Here is a 22,192-nt window from a genome sequence, read left to right on the forward strand (position 1 = left end):
CAGGTTTCTACAATAGCATCGTGAGACACATAAAACTTGAAAACCACGATAACAAGGTGCCATCTAGTGGTCAGGAGGGGAATCGTGGACGGGGGCGGGTCGGTGTTGAGGTTCTATTGTCTACAAATAGAAAGGGCAACCCGTTTCTCACGGATTATAGTGCAGCTGTCTATCGAATGACACTGTCAGAGTGGTGCTCTTTGAGCACCGTGGTTGCGCTTGTATTTGCGTTACTGTACAAGTGCAGGGCTGTTGGGAAAAGATTTGGACGCCCTCACACCTGTAATTTGCCCCATATTGACGATTGCTGGTTTCCTTTTTGCGGCAACCGCTGTGCGGCGTTTGTTTTCCAGAAGTAAGAGAGAGAGAGAGAATGAAATTGCCGGGCAGTGGTAACTCAGTCGACTCAAATATTACATTTACTTGAAAGGAATTGAAATGCCACACAAGGGTTCCGGCCCTCCCAAAACGCCTCCCACAACTTGTGATTATGTGAATGTAATGACGAACAATAACACTGTAGTTTAGATCAAATTACTGCAAGAGAACGCAAAAAAGTAAACTGGCGTCTTGACGGTTTCTATAGCTTTGGTGCCTCGGTTGTGCGCCTTAACGGGGCGCATGGCTAAGCGAGTGACGGTTTGGCCGATCAGTTTGCGTGTGAGCGGCTCTTCTCAAGTTGTGGCCGACAGCAGCTCCTCGCAATGAGAGGTAGAATGTGAATTTCCATTCAGATCTATCTGATGGAGACCTCTGTAAAAAAAGGCACCGTGATGGAAACGTAGTGTGTCATTTGACCAAAAGACGGCGCTGTAACCTAATCCTGATATTCGGGCTTCACTCGACTTCCGTTTTGCGATCTGCGAATTCTGGCGTTTGAGTTTTGGGGTTATGAAATTGACTGGGCGACGTCAATCAAATGACGATTATTTTAGTTTATACTTGTCTTTCATAAAGCTATTGTATTGGATTCATTTCGGGCAGACGTCACCTCATTTTGTTCCCTGACCATATTTTGGTTTATTGAACAGAAAACACCATTCAGTCTGAAAAGGTTTGTGCAGTGAGTTTTATGGAAAATATATACTTTGAAAAAAAAAGACCTTGGAAATCACTGAAAGTCTGTTGACAATGAGAAGGATGATCTCGTGTGGTGATTGAACGGCATACCCTTGAATTTAAAACATGAAAATGCAATTTATGGAACTGTATTTAACTGAGGAAGTTAAACAGTGCTGGCCGTTAAGGGACGGAAATGTAAAGATGATTTTTCTTTGTAACTGTCCTTTCATTCACTATTTTATTGGATCAATAGAGTGTGGGTACTGTACTTATGAGAAAACAGTACAGTATCGGGTGTAGGTTTTAGCAGTGGCATTCATGGGAAAAACGGAAAGGGTAAAAACGCCCAAAGATCTTCATAAGCGCAAAAAAATTGTAGAAAAACACTTCAGACAAATCATTAATGTAAAACATTTAAATGTAAATGTTTACGGTAATGTATTTTACGCAGAAAGTGAAATGACGCGACGTAGGCGGAGGCAGGGAGTCAAATCGGTTTATTTCTATTTTTATTATTCGATTTGTCATGTCCTTGTTTATGATGATACTAATGCAGCGTGTTATACCGGAGACGAATTCCTTGTGTGTTCTACATACTTGGCCAATAAAGATGATTCTGATTCTGATTCTGAAAACAAAAATTTCACCGGGGGGCGGTTCGGTCGAGATTGCCGCGATGACGTTCGAGCAGTCTATTGGCCGGTTTCCGGGAATGTAAATGAGCCAAACGAACGGTGTGACGTCTTATCCCCCTCCCGCTGCCCCTCCCGCCTCCGACACAAATGACAGTGAGCGAAACAAACATGGCGACGGCGTCGAGCGGACGCGGCTTTCTGCGGACTTTACTGCTCTTTACCCAACTTGCGGCCGGCGTCCGGGCCGAGGCGGCGCTGGCCGAGCCGCGGGCCAGCACGCGGATCCTCGGCATGCGGCTCGAGCGCAGCGACATGCCGGCCGGGACCACCGAGCGCGGCGTGATCCAAGTGACCGAGGGCAGCGACATCCTGGTCCGGTTCTACGGGCTCCACTTGTTCCCCAACAGCTCCGCGCTCGTCCGCTTCACGGAGCTCTACTCCAGCGAGGCGGAGGACGATGCCCACGGCGCCGTGGAGGTGGCCTTCAACCGGACGTGCCCGGAGCACAGCAAGGACCTGGTCGTGAAGGGCACCATGAACGTGAGTAACCACAACACCTCCGGGCTGGCCAGCGTCACCGTCAAGCAGCTCCGCAAGAGCGAGGTGGTCAAGGTGTTCGCCCTGTGCGTGCGAGACCCCCTGGACCCCCCCGACGCGTGGTCCCTGCTGGACGAGCGGGACGGCCGGATGCGGGTGGTGGAGGTGAAGAAGTCCCTGCTCCCCGTGTGGCTTCAGGTGAGTCACGGAATAGCTACTCGTCGAGCTATAGAAAAACAAACAAACAAACAAAAGTAAAAAGGCCAAACTCTGAAATGTACTGAAGCAAAAAGTGCCAATTCTTCTTTTTTTTTTTTTAACTCTCAATCATATACGAGTTTTGATTTGGCACAATGAAGAACAAAAGGAGCTCACTCTTAAGTCAACTTTATTTGTATGCCCAAACCCTTCATTACAAAAAGGAACTCCCGCTGGCCCAGACCCCGCAACCACCCAATCGAAAACTCTGAGAAAACCCATTTAGGAGGAGGAGGAGGAGGAGAAGGGCCAACAAAAAAGAAACCTTGGGAAGGAGTCACCCTCACGAGCGGCCAACATTTATCGTATGAGAGGACACGGTAGAATGTTGCGTTGTACAAGAGAATGAAACAAAGTGCTGTAGGTTGACCTCCTCGGGACCTGTCCCGGTCGGGCCGACGCCGACTCCTCGCAGCAAGAGCCAAGCCTGCTCTCCACGTATGAGAGGAGTGGGGAGGTGAAGAAGTGGCAGCAAAACAGGCCAAATTCCATAGGTCGGGGGGGCGAGGCGGGGCAAGAGACTGCCGCCATTTTTGCTCTGCTTTAACCCCTTGCGAGAGTGTCGAAATAAGTCTTGAGATTGAAAACGTTCCTAGTTCGGCGAGAGGAAAAAAAACAAACCAAATACTTTTCTGCAAGCTAAATTCTAACGGAATAATCAAGGCTGAGGTACCGATCAATCCCGTTTGAGCGAAACAATGTAAGAAAATACTAACTTGGCAAATGACAGCAACCGTGGGGAAAGCTTCTATCTGTGTGGACAATGATGAGGCGAGAACTGCTGAAACAGATTGAAAAGCTTCCAGAACGGTTCACCTACGAAGGTCGTAGCGCACTTGAGGCCGATCTCGACCGAGTCGGTCGAGATCGGGACTTTGTCTCGAACGTAGGGCGAGGAAGCCCAAAAAGGCGGTCCTCCCGATCCCCGGAAAAAGCGTCAAAGTCCAGCGGAGGAGTTGTTGACGGCTGCCATTTGGCCCCTCGCAGGTGATCCTCATCTCCTTCCTGCTGGTCCTGTCGGGGATGTTCAGCGGGCTGAACCTGGGCCTGATGGCCCTGGACCCCATGGAGCTGCGCATCGTGCAGAGCTGCGGCACGGAAAAGGAGAAGAAGTACGCCCGCAAGATCGAGCCCATCCGCCGCAAGGGCAACTACCTGCTGTGCTCGCTCCTCCTGGGCAACGTTCTGGTCAACACCACTCTCACCATCCTGCTGGACGACCTGACCAAGTCCGGCGTGGGGGCGGTGGTGGCCTCCACGGTGGGCATCGTGATCTTCGGCGAGATCGTGCCCCAGGCGCTGTGCTCGCGCCACGGCCTGGCGGTGGGCGCCAACACCATCCTGGTCACCAAGCTCTTCATGCTGCTCACCTTCCCGCTGTCGTGGCCCATCAGCAAGATCCTGGACTGCGTGCTGGGCCAGGAGATCGGCACGGTGTACAACCGCGAGAAGCTGGTGGAGATGCTGAAGGTGACGGAGCCCTACAACGACCTGGTGAAGGAGGAGCTCAACATGATCCAGGGGGCGCTGGAGCTGCGCACCAAGACGGTGGAGGACGTGATGACGCCGCTGGACAACTGCTTCATGATCCACAGCGACGCCGTGCTGGACTTCAACACCATGTCCGAGATCATGGAGAGCGGCTACACCCGCATCCCCGTCTACGAGGGCGAGCGCTCCAACATCGTGGACGTGCTCTTCGTCAAGGACCTGGCCTTCGTCGACCCGGACGACTGCACCACGCTCAAGTCCATCACCAAGTTCTACAACCACCCGGTGCACTTTGTCTTCCATGACACCAAGCTGGATTCCATGCTGGAGGAGTTCAAAAAAGGTCGGTGGCGCGCCGGGGGCCGGCGGGAGAAGGTCAAACGTTGCCCGTGTCCAAATTCGCCGGCCGGCTCCCGCGAAGGGCCGCCCGCGCTCTCCAAATTCACGCCGAGCCTGCCCGACGGATCGAGCTTTGGAAGCTCTCCGAGGCCGCGGCCTGCCAAATGTCGCTCCGGAATTTGGAAAGCGCGTGCGGTCCGCTCGCGCGGCCGAAAACGCCGCCGTTTCGACGCGGCCGTCGTCCGTGCTCGCGCCCGCTGTCGTTAGCCATCTCCACGGCACCCGGTGGTCTTTGTGGCTCGCGGTTGGTTGATTGACGGCTACTTCCGCGCTAGATGGGGAGCGAGTCCTATTTTCCTCCGGCCGTCTTGGTCGTCCCGCTTTGCGATCGGGGAAAGACGTTTGCTGAAGCCAGGTGTCGCGAGATGCTTTGGATTCATTCTGCTGCAAATGTCGGCGCCACTTCGCACTTTCTAGTCTTCTTTTGGTTTTCACGAAAAAAGGAATGGTAATTCTTCCACCGCCGCTGATCTGAGGTCTCGCGAGGCGGCGTTGACGACTCACTGCTAACGTTACCCGCTGCCGCTGCTGCCCGTCGCTGCTCGGGGAAAGCCAAGTTTGCCGTCAAGTTTTGGGTGTCACTTTTGGGCCACGTTTTGCGCACAAGTGTTGCTTGTGACCCGAAGATGCGTTTGTCCTTCGTGACGCGTCTGATGTGCGTATTCTCACATGGCCCCACGTGGATTAAAACCCAAGATTCGGAGTCGCTCGCATGCCTCTGGAACAACCCTTTGAGGCAATGCGCTGTTGCTTTACTCGTATGAGGGCCAGAAACAGAGCTTCCTTTGAACTTTTGTCATTTTCATTTTACCCGTTAGTCGGGGACAGATGTGGCAAAACTACTCCCGCTCCCCTCAAAGTACCAATATTTTGGTTACCCCCCCCCCCCCCCGCCCCCTCACAGAGAGAAAAGTCGTCTCGACCGGTACTCATGTACATAAGTCCAAGTGGAAAAACTGACAGATTGAAATGTACTTAAGTGCAGCCTGTCAAATGTATCCAACGAACAAAAAAATTCATCCCACCAAATCATTTTGAAATCTATGCAGTGCTCGTTCTGAGATCAGAAAAAAAAAAATCCTGACTTGGCATGCAAGAATGTTGTGAACCGACGGGGCAAAATTTGCTCATGCGAACAACTGAAAAAATAGGCCTGACCTGTGTCTGTGTGGGGGGGGTTCGATAAATGGGGCCAAAGATGGGATAAATTGTGTTTCCCCGAATCAGTTGCGGCTCACGCGTGCCCTTTCTCGTTCCACCGTATCGCTGCCGTCTCCCTTTCTTTTCTTTTTTTCATCATCAATCAATCAAAATCTCAAATGTGGCTCGCTTTTTCTCTCTCTACTTTCGTTATTTTCAATTTGCGCCGTCATCGGTAAAAAGGCATCCCCAAAATAAATACCCAAGTCGCGATGCGGGAGAAATGGACCGAAAAGTTTCTCTCTCCGGGAGACCGTCCACACGCCCACGAACAAACAAATCAAGGCTTGTTCTCCACTTGTAGCGACGCTTCCTTCTTTGACTTCTCCGTTCACACACGTGCACTTCCGCTTTGGCTTCCCTGTCGGACATCTTGGCTCGGGTCTTCATTAAAAGTGGTGTGTGTGTGTGTGTGGGGGGGGGTGGGGGTTCCCCCGAGGCTCAGAGGAGTCTCTTCCTGCCGTGTGTCAGTCACCCCGCTTGCTTGCTGCTGCTGCTGCTGCTGCTGCTGTTGTTGTTGTGGAGTGCAAAGTGGCGGCGGGCCAACAGAAAGCTCGGCGGTGCATCTCGCTCTGGCGCGGCGGGAGCGATCGACTACAAACACACAAACGAGTTCCAGTGGCGCCTTGAGTTGGGAGTTGAAGTTGTTCTTTGAAGCTGAAACACGAGCGACGACTGAATTGCCTTGACTGGATTCCAGTGGCTCAAAAGCACAATTTGGACTCGCGCAGGTTCTTGGTCACAATCATGCTTTTTGAAATGCTTTTCTTTTTCCCTATTTCTTTTATTGACCCCGCCCCCCCCCCCCCCCAAATACATACGTACACATGTGTATCGATGACAAAGAGCCGGCAGCGCAGACGGTCCGATATTCTCTCCGCTCTGTGGGAAGAACGTCGGCCGGGCGATCGACGGGCGGGGCGAGCGGCCTCCCCGCCGGAATCTCAAGTTCCGCGTGCCGCTGCCGGGCGTCCGTTGCCGCGGCGACGGCGTCCCGCGCGCAGGAGTTGGGAACTGCCGGGTGACCTTTCTGAGATGGCGACACCCCGCCGTGAGCCGTGATGAAAATTTAATGCCGTCGGCAGGAAGTCGCGGCGGGAGGCGCAAAAGTCCGAGCGCCGCTACCGCCGCCTTGAAGGTCATAACCTCCGAATATGGACGTGAAAAACGGAAAACGCTCAAATCAAAATTCCTTTTATCTTCTTGTTTTGTTCAGGTGAAAGCCGAGCGTCTATGCTGTCACGCGGTCGCTTTGCCGCTTACGATGTCACAGAACACAGCAATTTGGATAAGTTGACACGATGGGCGAAAAAAACCAACAACTTTTGGGCAGAGTTTCAAAGCTTGTTTGGTATTGGGGGAAATAAGCGCCCCCCCCCCCCCACACTCGCCGCAGTAAAACAAAACAAACAAACAAACGTAACTGTAGACAAGTTGGTCGCTTGCTGCCATCCGCTTCTACCCGAAAAAAACATGAATAGGGAAAGAAAACCAATCTCAGATGGGGGTGCGGGGGGGCTGTTTCGCAGGGCCGAAAGGGAAAAAAGTTGAAAGGTGTCATGGAAGTCCAGAAGCGGCTTGCGGCGGTTATTCAAGCGCCCGAAAGCCGGCGGGCGTCGTTGTGAAATCGTCCGCAAAGAAGGCTGCCGGTGAGTCAACAGGCCGACACGCCAACTCCCTCGGCGGCTTGACTTTTTGTTCCGAGCTCCCGCGCACGTCCAAAACATGTCGAGAAGCGGAGGCGCACGCGTCTTTGCCAATTCTCCCCCCCCCCCTCCCCCCCCCATTGACCCCGTAGGAGGGCTTCGATCAACGGACCGGGCTGCGCCAAATTGCAAAAGCGGGCGACCGGGTGGCGAGATTTCACGCGCGTCCCTCGTTGTGAGCGAACGAACGCCTTGAAATTCCACAAGATGACGCCCGGTCAATCGGGTGGCCGTGCGCGTTCGGCTTTGCGTCCGATTCGGGTCCGGGCGTCCACTTCCGCGTCGGCCTTTCGGCGCCATTGGGCTATTTTTCATTTTTTCTTTGGCCGCGTTGCGCCGCCCCGGTCGTCGGGGCAGGCGTGAAAACGGCCTTTCCCCGCTACCGTCGCATTGTCTGAAGGCAAATTCAAAGAGTCCGTCGTCGTCTGGCCGCTCGACGTCCGAAAAATGCACTTGCGTGAAAAACTGCAAGCGGAATGCTTTTCAAAATGCCTCGGGTCACGGAATACGTATTTCAAAGCATGCCGCCAAGCGATCAGACTCTCTTTGCATGCAAGAAATGACAATGACGGGAAGTACAAAATGAAACATGACATTCAACAAATAGGTCGAAGTGGCGTTCGTGGATCTGTACACCAAAAAAAAAAATCGATGAAAGAAATCAGAAGCATTGTGAGCAATGAAAGCGTTTCGCCCAAAAAGGGATTTCAAATAAGGCTTATTTGAATCGTCAGTGAATCTGTCGCTCGGTGATGAAACGGATTGAAAACAAAAGAATGTTTGAATTTCTGTCCCTTGATTTGAATTTGTTGCTTCACTGGGTGACGGTTTGCTTGGGCCACGGGAGCCGGTTTGGGCGCCCGCGTCGTCTTTGTTCAAATAACACCGCTCGAGTGTGCGTGCGTGCGTGTGTGTGTCTTTGGCGGGGCCCTTTGTTGGTCTTTTCTTCAATCATTTCCCAAGCCGCTCGCTTTGTCAAGCCCCCTGACAGCTTGTCCTCTGCCCCCTGCGCACCTTGACACCAACACGCCGGCGCTCGCCTCCGTGTCGGTCCCAAAACGCTTGAAAACGAAGGAGTCTTTTTCTTCCCTTCGCGTGAGCCAAATGGCGGCCGATGACATCATCCGGGCACACCTGAAACTCGAGCCCAAGCGGGCGTGTCACTCTTGTGCGCGCCGACCGTCGGGGCGGGCGGGAATGCGTCCGCGGGCTCGACTGCCCGTTGGCCTTTGGTGGAAAAGGGACAGACGTGAAATCCACAAAGTCTGCCCGCGTCGCCGCTCAAAAGGACGCCCGGAAAGCCGCACCTCCCTTTTCCTTGTGCAATGAGGCTGCTGGGTGATGATAACCATAGAGCAGGAACCGTCAACCGTCAAACGGTGACGTCGGAAAGGGTGCTCGGGACGAACCCGAGCAGTTCAGTTGATCGCATTTCCTAGACGATGGGCAAGTGGAAGCTCACGTGAAGAGCGCAAAACGGGCGCGTCATGTCGGGCGGGCTGCACGTTAGCCTGGCGCTAAGCTAGCGGCGCGGCGCGAGAATCCGGGTCTCGGGCGCGCGGCTTTCGTCGTCGACGCGGCTTTCGTGTGGCCCCCGGTTAGGTGGGGAGGTGAACACGGCGTGAAAGTGAGCCTGGGACGAGTCGGGACACGTTAGCTCCACTCGCGTATGTGTGGACAGACAACCGCATAGTCGCCTGGTAGGTCGAATGTTTTTTTTTGGGGGCGGGGGGTACTTGCAACGAGGACAGTTGGAAACCGTTTTGGGGGCTTGGAATCGCTCACGGCCTTTTGCTGTGCGCACGTGCGACGTGTTCACCTCCTTATCCTGACAAATAAGCGCACTCCCTTGAGAGGAGCGCTGTCGCAAGTCATCGATTAACCGGCCGTGATTTTACTCATGGAGTAATCATTTACAGTCACGGCTGAACTTGAAGTTGTCCGCGCCCTCTCGACGGGGACGAGTCATTGCTTTCTGTGGTCCTCCACCAAAGCGGGCCGCTTCTGGCGCGTCGGACCTTTGCAAACATCTGCTTTGCCTGGACCAAACCACCAACTGAATCCCTTTCCAAAAGGCAAAGTGTACAGGGTGTCCCAAAAGTCTTTGAAGTCCCCACATCTCCTTAACCACGAATGGCAGTCAGATAAAAGTGGTGCCGTTTTCAAGCGAATGACGCAAAGTTTTTGCGAAGGCGATTGATTTTTTTTTTGGTTTCTTTTCAAAGCCGTTGATGGCGTTCATTCAACCAGAAAAGGCCTTTTGTGTGCTTGAATCTGCAAAAAACGAAATCACGGACTGTTGTTGTTGTTCAACGTGCGTTTGTCGGAAAATTGGGAAAGGAGCCACCCGAGAGGAAGTCCGCGGTGAGATGGCGCGGTCGATTCAGAACGGACGGCCGCTCGCGCTTGAAGCTGAAGGCGCGAATAACGGAAGCCGTCGCAACGCGTTTGGCTTGATGCGCGTCGTGTGACCGATGGCGCTCACGTTGAACGTCTTTGAACATTCCATGTCAAAATTGAGATGACAAGCTTTCCGAATTTACCAGATGCATTTTTAGATCCTTCATCGTTTCCGAGATATTCAATGTCAAAATGTGCCCTAGACATTTTGGAACACCCCGCACGTCAGTCTCTCTCGCGTGCGACATTGCTTGCTCATTCTTGACCCATTTTTTAAAAATAATACAAGACCTCAATCATTGGGAAGGAAAAAATGCTTTTGGATGGAATAAACTTGAATGCGAAATGACAATTTTCTTTGATGAGTCAATCGCATCGCCGGCGAGAGCTCTACTTGAGCGTCACTTTGCCAAATGCTGTACGGGACTGACAGGCGTGCACGTACACGCGTTTGTTTCGGGTAGGCCCAGTATCTATTGTTTGCCGACAAACCTTGGGCGCTTGCTGTCAGAAAGTGAGGCCGGCCGGCGCAGAAGCCGGCTGCCTCAGAGGCAGGAGGGTCATTTGGACTTTGGGTCTGGATTTGCGGACTCGGCCGACACACGCGCGCAACCTGTTCTCTGAGAACGTCTTTGTCCGTCTGTCCCTCTGTGTCACTGGAAGCTCAAGTGAGTCTCTCTAGGCATTCCGGGGGGGGATTTTTGTTCCCCGGGCTCCGCTGGCTTTTGAAATATTGACTCAAGCCACCCACACACGCACCCAGCGAGTTCCTCATGCCTGACACACGGTGTCGATTTTGCGCCTCGACAGCGACCCGCAAAGACTTGGCGAGGCCGCGACGGCACCTTCGCGCCACAAGCGAACGGAGCGGTCTCCGTCTTCGCTCGGCAGGCAACCGACGACGCGAATGCGCGGCGCCGGTCAACATCGATGCGTTCAAAGTGACTCGGATTTCTCGCTGTCTTTCACAAGCCTGCCGCTGTGAACTTAGCCAAGGAGATTCGTCCTTAATCTTTCGGCTCATGATGTCGCGAAGGTCTGAGCGGGTGGGGCGTGCGCGGGCCGGTCAATAATTCTTTCGTTTTCACGTAGGCCTCGGTCAAAGTCCGTAGGTAAAAGCGGCTCGCGCGCGCGACCGCGTCACGTGGCTTCTCGTTAGTCGCCGATCACGTGGCGGGAAGGAACCCCAATCAGATGGTCGATGGATGGATGGATGGCCGCCGTCCAGAGCGCGTGCTTCTTCCGTGCGAGTTCTTCATCGCACGTGAATAATTCAGTTGAAGAGCAAAGACCTCAGCCGAGGCGCTCGCGGAACTCTCAATTTAGAGGCTCCGCCTTCTCAGCGAGGGACTTTGTGGCCGAATGCAAACGCGAAAGGCAGAGCCGGCGCGACCTTTCGGTGACGGGCGCCAAGCGTAGCACGCGGCCGGGCGGCCCCGCTCGAACGGACGCCGGCGAAGCCAAAGAACGTATCGCGTTGACCCCAAAACGTGTCTTTTTGCCTGCCCGCGTTAGGCAAGTCCCACCTGGCCATCGTGCAGAAGGTGAACAACGAGGGCGAGGGCGACCCCTTCTACGAGGTGCTGGGCCTGGTCACGCTGGAGGACGTCATCGAGGAGATCATCAAATCGGAGATTCTGGACGAGTCGGATCAGTACAGTGAGTCGGCGATTGCCGTCGTGCGCGAGGCTTTGACCGCCGCCTCACTTTGTGCTCTCGGTTTGCTTTGCTCAGCTGACAACCGCACCAGGAAGAAGGTGGCGCCCAACAAAAACAAGAGGGACTTCTCTGCCTTCAAGCACGAGCGCGAGTCCAAGGTGAAGATCTCGCCTCAGCTGCTGCTGGCAGCCCACCGCTTCCTGGCTACAGGTGGGAGACATCCCAATCATCATCATCAATATACACACGCAATTCATGGCTGAATGCAAAGATGAAAAACGGGGGGGGGTGTGCGTGCGGGCGCAGAGGTGACCCTGTTCAGCCCGGCTCAGTTAACCGAGAAGGTGCTGTTGCGAATCCTGCGCCACCCCGACGTCATCCAGGAGATCAAGTTCAATGAGAGCGACAAGTGCTCGCCGCACCACTACGTCTACCAGAGGGGGAAATCTGTGGACTACTTCATCCTCATCCTGCAGGTAAAACAAAATGTTCTCATCAAATGGAGGCTTTTGTGCGCTGCTCACAGACCAAGTCGACGTGATATTCAATGGCCGGCGGGCCTCAGAGAAGACATACGGCAGAGTCTTATACTGTATACTGTATGTCTTGTGTTTTATGAAGTTTGGCGACCTTTGTTTTTTTTTCCCCCCTTCCAAAGTGTAAAAGCCCACTTGTCATTCATTGCCTTGCTGGGACCGTCAGCTGAAACTGCTAATTGACCCTCTTTTTTTTCCATTACTGTTTCTCCTTTTTCAAAGAGTGTTTTTTTTAACCTTGGCCACACACACGCACAGGAAGAAAAAAAAGTTGGGGCTCTGCGTGCCGTTGAGGCTCGGCGTAGCGGGTGATGCGCGACCTTATGGGATGCCCCCCGGCCCAAAAAAAATTCAACTTTGTCAGATGAGGGTTCAGACATTCCCTGATGGATGGCGTGGCAGTGATGATCATATCAAATTGGGAGAGGTGCAGTCACCAGCCAGAACATTTCCAAGTCCAAAAGTGTACAGTGCATATACTGACACCATATTTAACTCATTCACTACCAGCCAATTCTGGACCAAGTCTGAAAAGACGTATAAAAACGTCTTTGGGAGTGAATGAGTTAATGGGCTATGCTAGGGCCCGGCCGCTGTTTTTTTTTTAAAATGACAATTCCGATATTTGGCAGACACACCATCTGTAGCAGTCCGTGCGCCACTTAGGTGCCACGTGTCCATGATGGTGTCCAGCTGTCGTGGATGTCGTGATGCCGTGCGCGGATTAAGTGTCCTCTTGTTGCTGCTGCATGTCACACATTCCAGCCGACCTGTTGGGCTGGACTGTGCAGACAAACAAGCCAGAGGCCTCCTTAGCCTCTATCATCAACAACTAATCAGCACCCCCCCCCCCCCAAAAAAAAGAGAACGTGCTCATCTGAGACAGATGCTACATATGTACAACTGAAAATGTTTTGCAGACTGTAGCTCAGGCTCCAATGACCCCTAATGGCCAAACTGTGACTACAACACAGTCACTGGCACAATGCTTTTTTTTTTTTTTGGTCCAAAAGACATCAGGAACTTCGCCACATCTATCTATCTATAAATATAGATATTGATTCGAGACAGACAAGACATTGATGAAAGTGCAAAGCCAAACTACTGTCCGGCGCAAATATGGCGCCCGCCCCGAAAAGCGTTGGATAATGTCACCCAAAACACAAACTGCGCCGGTTGAACTCATTCCAAGAAACAACAAATCATCAGCATCATCAAACCCATGTCTCACTTTTTGATCTTTTTTTTTGGACCGGCTCAAGCCTCATTGAGGCAGATTCATTGGTCCATGGAGGCACGTCTTTTAAAACGAAACACATTTCACGACGGGTTCTTTTAATTACAGTATATCTATCTAGATATCTATATCTCCTTGGTTTGTATTTGTGTTCAAATAAAATAGTCGATCTATCGACTTGTGAGATTTCAAATCAGTTCACGTATACCATATCCTGTCGGAAACGATATTTCAAATCGGAAGCAAAACAAATCATGAAGCAAGTGACTCCCCAGTGAATGTAATGAAGCATGGATCTTTTTGTCTCCGTCAGGGCCGAGTGGAGGTGGAGGCCGGCAATGAGAACATGAAGTTTGAGACGGGACCCTTCTCCTACTACGGCATCATGGCTCTTAGCGCTCCCATGCTGGGTGAGTCACACGAGACGCAAGACCCCCGCTCCCAACCCCCAAGCCACAACTCTTCTTTGCCTCACGTTGTACCAACTCCCAAGTCGGAGCTCGTCCAAGTATCAGCTCTGGAATTTGCCGAATTATTTAAAAAAAAAATCAAATGGCGAACGTTCTGCTCAGATTCGGGTACAGAGGGGTCTCCAGTTCGCAAAGTCTGAGACGTGCTCCCATATCCCAACACAAATTGCTCGGGCTTTATTTTATTTTTTTTTTGTGGCTTTGTTTTGCACGTGCTCACCTTGTTTGTCTGCCGGTGTATTGGCGTCACACCTTTTGTCCTCGCCCCGGTCACCCTTTGTACTTTTCTCCTCTCAGCGGCGGTCCCCCGTCCCCGCCATCCCTCCTTTAAGAGGTTTTCACTCTTGGCTCGGTTGCCAGGTAACCTCCGGCATGTCGGGGTCTCTTTAACACCGAGGGGAGGGCGGGGGCTTTACCATCGTCGGGTCCTTAGAGGACTGGCTCTCTATCGCGTAGCCTAGAAAGTACTTGAGAAAGTAGCATGAGCGGCTAACGTAGCGGTCTACATCATCACTCACTGCTCTTTCTTGTCTTGCACCGGATCCGAATCCAAGTCCTGATCTTGATAAGAGCGGTCAGAGTTCTACCGAGGAAGAAAAACCGAACGAACGAAGCTTGGGTGAACCATTTACGTGTAAAAGAAATCAATACATGGTTGCAGCGAGCTTTTGCCGCTAACTTAGCAGTCTGTCTTCACTCCTTCTTGACAGAAGCTGGAAGTTGAAATCAACCAAAATAAAAAAGCCACGCTGCTGGAAAAAGTTTCAGCGAAGCCGCTTTAAATTTTATTCATTTTTTTTAATGGCAAAGCGCGTGGCTACTAGCAGCACCTCGCGTAAAATTCCACAGGAAGACTCTGTGCTTTTCAAGAGCACGACGGTGGCCGAGTGTTTTTTGTTGTTTTTTGCCCCTGTGATTCCAGGTGGGAGTGCATTTTCATCCAGAGAGTATTCAACAATGTAGCCCATTAACTCTCTCAAAGGTCACTTGATGAGCACTCAACATCCAGTCGGAAGCGTTTCGTGAGGATTCCAAAAAGTTCAAATGATTTGGAAACAAAACTTGGAACCTTTAATGTGCCACCTGAGGAACTTTGAATCAAAATTCCAAATAGTTTTTACATTGGACGTTTTTATGAATTTGAGGTCCATGTCACGCGATTCATTCATTTTTGGGTGGGTTTTCCTGACAAAATATGATGGAGATGTATTGATGTGAATTCGTGTTTGAAGTTCCAGTTGTTTTGAAATAATCAACATCAATTCTAAGGGCCCCAATTCTCCCTGGGTTTGGTTGTTCACGCGCCGGCCCCGCCAATAGTTATGATCATGAAAAAAAGTCAGGCAAAATGCATTATTTCCTCACGGTGAATTTCAAATCATTCATAATAAACCCTCTTGATGGCAATTTTACTTGCCCTTCAAATTTCCTACTGGATGTTAAAAAGTTCACATCTACCTCATCAGCAGCTAACCACTAACTCACAATGCTAACAGTCCAGCCTTAGCCTAATTTAGCTGCTCACTAAAAACACACGAGACCCCCCGCCCCGCGGAAAAAGCCCAACAACAATCTATGGTTGAAGTTGCCGTGTGTCGGACTCACTGAGGCCCCCTGCCGGACGGCTCACGCTGCCCGGCAATCGGCTCGTGACCCACTTTTGGCGTCATGCGCCGGGCGGCGCTTCGTCATGAAAGCGCGCGTGTGGACTTGTGTTCGAGGCGAGGTGGAAAAAACCCAAAGGAATTTTCTTCCACCCCACCCCCCCGGGCCATCCTTTGAAAATTCATAAGCTGAATTCAGGGATGAGTGTTCGCGTGACTAATGTCACGGCTGTTGGGAAAGTTTGCCTTTTGGCTTCGCTCTTGGGAAACCAATGGACGAGGCTGTTTGAAACATGGAAAAAAAAACACTCCATCAAATCCGTTGTCCAATCCGTGTAGTTCGTAGCTTTCTTTGGATGTAAAGTTGTTAACTTGGTCTGTGTAGCTTGGAAATGTGTGTGTGTGTGTCTCCAGCCATACGTGCGCGCCAGTCGGTGTGGTCAAGCCGGCGTTGCGTTGCACGAGCACCATTTTGGCAGCATTTGCACCACAGACAGCCCTTGTGCGTCTTGCGCTTCACGGTTGTCTCACACATCACGAGGTTTTGTTTTGGGGGGGGGGGGTTTGCATTTTCTTCTGCAAAGGGGTCATCACTTGAGCCGAGACGGACTGCTTGTCGGACTTGGGACTTGCCTGGCTAAAACCCGACTCCTTAGGTTTGAAAGCCTAACTCGTCCGGGCCGGTCATATTTCAAGGTATCGAGTGTTGCGAAGGCGGCCGATAGCGGTCACTCGCTTGAATTATTATTTTTTTCTTCAAATTCTGACACACAGTAACTTATGACTTGCTTGCAACTTGAAGCCGAAGGCTTATTCAAGTTTCCTTGACTCGCAAGTTGAATTTGTCGGTGTCCCACTTGCGCTTATGACGCGCGCACATGTAACTCGGTCCCACCTGCGCTGCCTAGGGCATCCGTGACTAACGCACGTGCGCCCTGTGCCTCGGCAGAGTTCCGCTCGCCGTCGCACCTCGGCGGCCTGAACCGCACGTCGTCGCTGAGCGGCGCCGACCGGGCCGAGTCGCTGTTGGGCGGCAGCGCCGTTCAGCTCGGCAGTCAGCTCAACTGCAGCACCGTCTACACGCCGGATTTCTACGTGCGGGCCCTCGGCGACCTGCAGTTCGTCAAGGTACGTGCCCGAGGGGAGAGGGAGACCGGCCGCAGAGAGAAGGGAAAGAGGAAGCTTTCTTTTGCGACGAATGCGCTGGGGCGTGACATCGCCATCTTGGTTTTGAAGCTCTGAGCTCCAAAAACAAAAAAAAAGATCTCAAACATGTTACAAATCCGAAAAGGCGTTACATAAACACTCGCTTCAAGCAAATACTATCATAGCGGACTCACAATCATCTTTATTGGCCAAGTATGTAGAACGCACAAGGAATTTGTCTCCAGTAGTACAGGCTGCACTCGTCTCATCATAAACAAGGACGTGACAAATAAGTGCGGAAGGACATTCCGCCGTGTAAGCGTAGCGCCGTGCGTTGGTGCCACCCAATGACGGCCGCGAGACAACGTGCCGAGTATCAAGCGCGGCTAAAGTGAGCGGTGGTAGAAGACGAGACTGGAACAGTTGGTGCAGAAAATCATTGCGCCATTTGAAAGTGAGCGGTAGCAGTATTTGCGGGACAACAAGTGTGCACTTATGCTGATGTCCTTGATAGCGGTTAGATAGCATGGATTTTATAGCTATGAACGACCTTCAAAACAACGGCTACTGGAGCGCGCGCGGAGCCGCAATGCATGCAAACGAACGAGGCAAGAATACTCCCGTGGAACGGTTCCAGATTAAGCTTTTCATAGGGAACCAAACAAGTAAAACTGAAAAAATATAGTTTTATAGAATGAAATCCAGTCTGGTCTGATTCCCGATGACACGGCATTCAAATTGCGATCCAGATCACACGCTCGCAGTACCAGAACGGTCTGATGGCGTCGCGCCTGGACAGCACGCCTCAGTCGCCCGTGAGCCTCCACCAGTCGGCCACGCTGACGACGCCCGAGGCCGACGCCTCCGACGTCACCCTGGGCGAGCTGGACCCCGCGGGGCCCACGGAGAACGGGCCCGACGAGACCACCGTGCTGCTTCTCAACCACCGTGGACAGCTGGACAACAGTATCTAACCCCCCCCCCCCCCCCCACCCCCTCACACTCCTTCTTATTTTGACCCCCGCATGCTTGCACGCCGCTGCCGAAAAGACTCAGGGAGACTCGCGTCGCAACGCCCCCCCCCCCCCCATCCCAAAAATTAATAATAATCCAAATCAAGCATTATTCCATTGTTTGGGTGGTGGACGTACCGCCGCGTGCAGGCGACAATCAGTGCGATGATGAATGTAGCGTTTCCGTGGGCCGGTGGGGGTGTGTGCGTGTGTGTGCGTGCGTGTGTGTGTCTCACAGGAACCAAATCGAGGGGAATTTCGCTTGAAGAGAACCGAATTGATTTTGTACCGAGAAGGATTGGGGCCACACTGACCAAAACAAGCCAAAGAATTCAAAGGCGAAAAAGTGCCGTCGGCACTGAGCTTGCCACGAAAACCGAAAATCGGCCAAGTTTTGCGTTTCTGTTCCACGGCACATCGCGGAGGATATGTGCCGGCAATAAAATTAGTCATCGGGAAAATTGGCATGCAACAAAAATAATAAACACTAAAAATCATCCGGTTGTATTTTACGGGCAATACATTCACAAGATTTTACAGATGGGGAAACTAAATGTGGGGTTTGAAAAAATTTGCGTCAAACGATGCTTCCTTCTGACAAAATCAAAACTTTTTTTTCCTCTCGTCTCCGAGGACATTTTTTGAGTCATTAAATCATCAAAGTTGTAAATCTTTTTTTTTTTATTTGAATTTGCACCGGTCGGACTTTTGCTAACAAGAATTTGCATGAAATTTCAACTTTTTTGTGTCACAGTATGAAGATTTGATCCAAATTTGAAAAATGAATAACGTCCTCTTTGTTTTCATGGAATTTGTGACTTGATCCTCATTCCAGGAGCATTTGTTTGGTGACCCCTTCGGTTGCAAAAGTTTACACTTTTGCCGTCATCCAACTCGTCCTGAAAAACGCGCACCTTTTGTCGTCTTTTTTTTTTTTTTTTTTAAATTCCAAAATTCCCTGGTGGCCCCAATCGTCCTCCGCGGTGAATTGTTTCTCCGTGTGCCGGAATGTCATTTCATTGTTGCGCCTCAGTCATTGCGGTGGTTTTTGCGCTCGGACCGCTTATGTCTGCTTTCATCATCCACGGGGAAACGTGGAGCACCGTTCGCACTCCCAGTTTTCCTTTTTTTTGGAAATATCAAGTGAGCCTCTTGAAGGAACACGCACTCTTCTTTTTTATGCAACATTTGGGCTTCTGTTTGTTAGTTTTCAGCTGTAATTTATGAAAACGATGCTCATCCCAATGATAGCTTTGCCGGCAGGAGAAGGCCGCTGCTCGACTTTTTTCTTGATTGGCAGGTGAACTTCACGTTGTTAGGTGTGCTCGCAGGGCATCGTGGCAGTTGACTGTGAATGTTTTTTTTCTTTTTGTTTTGGTCTAAGTGTGAGAGCGTGTGACCAAGGGTACCTTCGCTTCTGGAGGCCGGACGGAAAACGACCGAGGGAAGGCAAGAGCGCTTATATCGGCTCCAAAATGGGAGGAAAATGTGAGAATCGAGTTGGAAGATGACAAGAAGAAGAAAGGAGACGACCATTGAACCGCTCCGACTTCTCACGGAACGTCAGCCTGTTCTTCCGATTGTGCTAGCTTGTCAAATTTGGCCACGTTTCAGCCAATCACGGGGCACGCGGAGACAAACGACCATTGGCGCTCACAATCGCCCCCTCGGGACAATTTCGAGCGTTCGCTCAACCCGCCGCGCACGTTTTTGGAACGCGGGAGGAAAGCGCAGCACCCGGGGGGAAAAGCCACGCAGGAAGGCCGGGGCCCGCAAATCAAACGCGCGACCCCCGCGCCGTGAGGCGGACCCGCAACCGACACGTACGCTGAAAAAGTGATCCGTTCTTGCCAAATGACATCGATGTGATTTCTGTCAAAATTCAACCCTTTGATGTCGACCGATTGAAATTTGACCTTGCGTTCTTTTGAAAAGGGCAGGCTTAGTTTTCATACGCTGTTCGCAATATTCTGACTTTATTCTCACTGGCCATGGAAGAATTTCTTGAGTTTGGGTTTTGGGGGGGTGCCTCTTCCCCAAATCCACATGGCTAGCGCCTGCCTGTTGGGGACCGCTAGTGCGTTCACCTCGCTGGTCCTATGCGGATACATGCCAAAGAGTTTGAGGGGACACCCTCAAACTGCCCCCCCCCCCCCCCGCACCCCTACCTCTGTGACATGCCCGTTTGGGGTTGCCATGGAAACATTTGACATGATCTCCTGCTGCAATTTGTCGAGCGCAACACCAACTCTCCGTGGGCGGGTGTCGACGTTGTCGGCTGTGGTGTACATGGGCGGAGAGAAAGTACCTTTGTTTCAAGAATTTGTTGGAGAAAGTCAAACTTGGATGTTGTATTCGTGCACCACACTCAAAGTGAAATATTTCAAGCCTTCGTGTGTTTCCGATTTGATGACTCTGGCAGAAAGACAGCAAAAGAAACAAATTCTTGGAATAGAAGAACTTTCCCTCCATATTCTAAGTTTTGTGTGTGTGTGTGTGTGTGTAGCTAGCTAGCTTGATAGCTGGATAGAGAACTTGCTAGCTCACGATAGATGGATATGGATAGATGCTAGCTAGCTAGCTAGATAGATGGCTTGCTAGATTGATACGCACACACACACACAGACACGTGTATATGTCTGTTTAAATAGATGCAAATATGTATCGGAGCTGAAAAAGAAGCAGACATTTGACTGTATGCTAGCAAGACTCGTCTCCTGTATATAAGACAAATACACACACACACACGCATCCCAGTTTATTCATGAACTGGTATTACCTCCCTAAGTGTCACTTAACTCTATTTTGGGTTTAGGGGGAACAACTATATCTAAAATACCTTTTGGCGGGGGGTGTCACAGTTTGTTCCTCATAATGGCGTTTTGAGAAAATGAAAATCTCTATTTGTGTGTGTGTTTATTCATGGATGCACTTTAAGAAGGAAAGCAGTATTTCCCCTGCCACCCAAAAAATGCCAACAGTTTTCGAATTTTTTTTTTTCTCATGTCGCAATAAGGACTGTTCAAAATGAAACTGCTTTGAGTCATACTCTTCATTTGGTTGCCTTCAACGTATCTCGGGAAGTCTTCTTTTGTTTTGTATTTTCGGGGACGCATGCACGCAATCGCTCATTCAATCAACCCCGAATGCTTTGAATCAAACCGGGGTTTCAGTTTATTCCGCGTGCCTGTCCGTCAGTTCACTTTGTTGTTTTCGGTACCTCAAAACACTGTAGGTGATCGCCGTTGTGTCGTTTTCCCACACGGATCTGGGAGCGAGCGGCGGAGGGAATGAACCGAGGGGAAAAAAAACGACGACTCGGGTTCTCGCCGCGACCTTAAAATTCCAAATGACAAAAAAAAACTTGTAAATAGTGTTTTATAATTTCTGTCCGAATGAGTTTTCATGATGGATGTTGTGAATAAACCTGAGATCTATTTCTCTACATCAGCGATCTTTGCTCTCTTATTTTGTAGCTTGCATAAAAATAGTCATTATTATGAGTGAAAAAGAAGTTTATCAAACCTTAACTCATTCACTCCCAAAGACATATTTATATGTCTTTTCAGACTTCACACATTCAATCCCATGTACTAAGGTTTTCTTTTTTCCGAGCTTTTTTTTCCAAGACTGAAAGTCAATGTTTCTTTGTTAAACAGGTCTGAAAATGGCTGGTACTGAATGAGCTAATAATTAGCTCTTTTGTTCTTGAAAAATAAAACTAGTGAAGAATGTGGGGGTTTTTTCCCCCAGAAAAATAGGGATATAAAAAAGTTGGCGGAGAGACTACTTTATTTCTGGAAATGATGACTTTTCAACTAGAAAAAAAAAACCCTTTCAAACTTACTGTAGCCGAGCAGTTTTAAATTGTAATGACAATGTTCACCACTAGATGGCAGACATCGCCTACTAACATCAAGAATGAATTTCAACCATGAGCGAATCCAATCTAAATTGCCACGGCAAGCCCAATCGCAAACGTTGCCCAAACTCAAAAGTTAACAAAACAAAATATCTGAAGTGAACGAGGACCTCTGAAATCATCCTATTATTTTGGACCCGAGTGTATTATTAGTATTAATTAATTAATGTATTTTAAACTGTGGGCATCTATTTTTGTGCTTCAGCTCATTTGTAGTTGAGCGGTGGATCATTTCGAAATGCGTTTGCGCAATCCAACATTTTTAACGGGCCCTTCCGCACATGAGTTCAATGGAACAAAAAAAAAAAAAAAAAAAACGGACATTTGTTAAGTAGAATGGCATTTTTGCCATACGGCCGGTGAGGAAGTGTGCGGTGCTATATGCCCCTCCCCTCCCAGTGGTTTCAATTGCCCCTTTCGGGGTCATTTATTTTTCGGTATTTGACAATTGCGCCAAAGCTAAAGACGAGCGAAGGTGTCGACATGATTCAAGTTTGGACGCACAATAGCTCATGATGCAAGCGTCACAGAGCTTTTGGATCTCACGGCAGGCACCCATGTGTGCGTGGCTTTGAACGCACTTGAGGCTCTTTCATCATCAGCCTTTTTGTCATTTGCACGCAAGACTGGTTTGACCCCACAAAATTCCCAACTCGTGTAACAGCCACGGAATCTCAAAAGAAAACAAGTCCTTTCACTTCCTCGTCCTGTCGCCACCCCTGGGTGGGAGTGGTCTGGCCGGAACAACCCCCCCCCCCCCCCCCCATCAGGCGCTCACTGTCAAAGTCGCTCTTGCCGACTTGAATGAAAGCAAACTGGATCTCGACACTTTTTATCAATGCAAACATACCACTTTAATATCCCCAAAGGACATCACTTTAACATGTGATTTGATTCTTTCTTTTAAAAAAACAAAT

General features: G+C 50.5%; 1 protein-coding gene across 3 annotated transcripts; it reads left to right on the top strand.

Moving 5' to 3' along the window:
• Positions 1-1,844: 1,844 nt before the first annotated feature.
• On the top strand, positions 1,845-20,798 carry LOC147204467 (metal transporter CNNM4-like). 3 transcript variants are annotated; one of them, XM_086112482.1, is made up of 8 exons: positions 1,845-2,432; positions 3,480-4,326; positions 11,204-11,347; positions 11,423-11,557; positions 11,654-11,823; positions 13,434-13,530; positions 16,144-16,322; positions 17,090-20,798. In XM_086112482.1, exons 1-8 carry the CDS (start codon positions 1,845-1,847, stop codon positions 17,312-17,314), a joined length of 2,385 nt encoding a protein of 794 aa, XP_085968608.1. In that variant the 3' UTR covers positions 17,315-20,798. The 3 variants fall into 3 exon arrangements, 2 of the variants coding, with proteins under 2 accessions (XP_085968608.1, XP_085968607.1); XR_015101042.1 differs by having other exon boundaries at positions 1,846-2,432; positions 11,204-11,557; positions 17,090-18,653; positions 18,738-20,798; XM_086112481.1 differs by having other exon boundaries at positions 1,846-2,432; positions 11,204-11,557.
• Positions 20,799-22,192: the final 1,394 nt, after the last annotated feature.

This window comes from Hippocampus guttulatus, chromosome 5 (genome assembly GCF_054856545.1).
Source record: "Hippocampus guttulatus isolate MCC_2025c chromosome 5, RoL_Hgut_1.0, whole genome shotgun sequence".
Classification (NCBI taxonomy): Eukaryota; Metazoa; Chordata; class Actinopteri; order Syngnathiformes; family Syngnathidae; genus Hippocampus; species Hippocampus guttulatus.

Coding starts and splice junctions, on each gene's coding strand:
- LOC147204467 (XM_086112481.1), top strand. CDS start 1,866: ATGGCGACGGCGTCGAGCGGACGCGGCTTTCTGCGGACTTTACTGCTC. Junction 2,433..3,479: donor TGCTCCCCGTGTGGCTTCAG/GTGAGTCACGGA, acceptor GGCCCCTCGCAG/GTGATCCTCATCTCCTTCCT. Junction 16,323..17,089: donor GCGACCTGCAGTTCGTCAAG/GTACGTGCCCGA, acceptor ATTGCGATCCAG/ATCACACGCTCGCAGTACCA.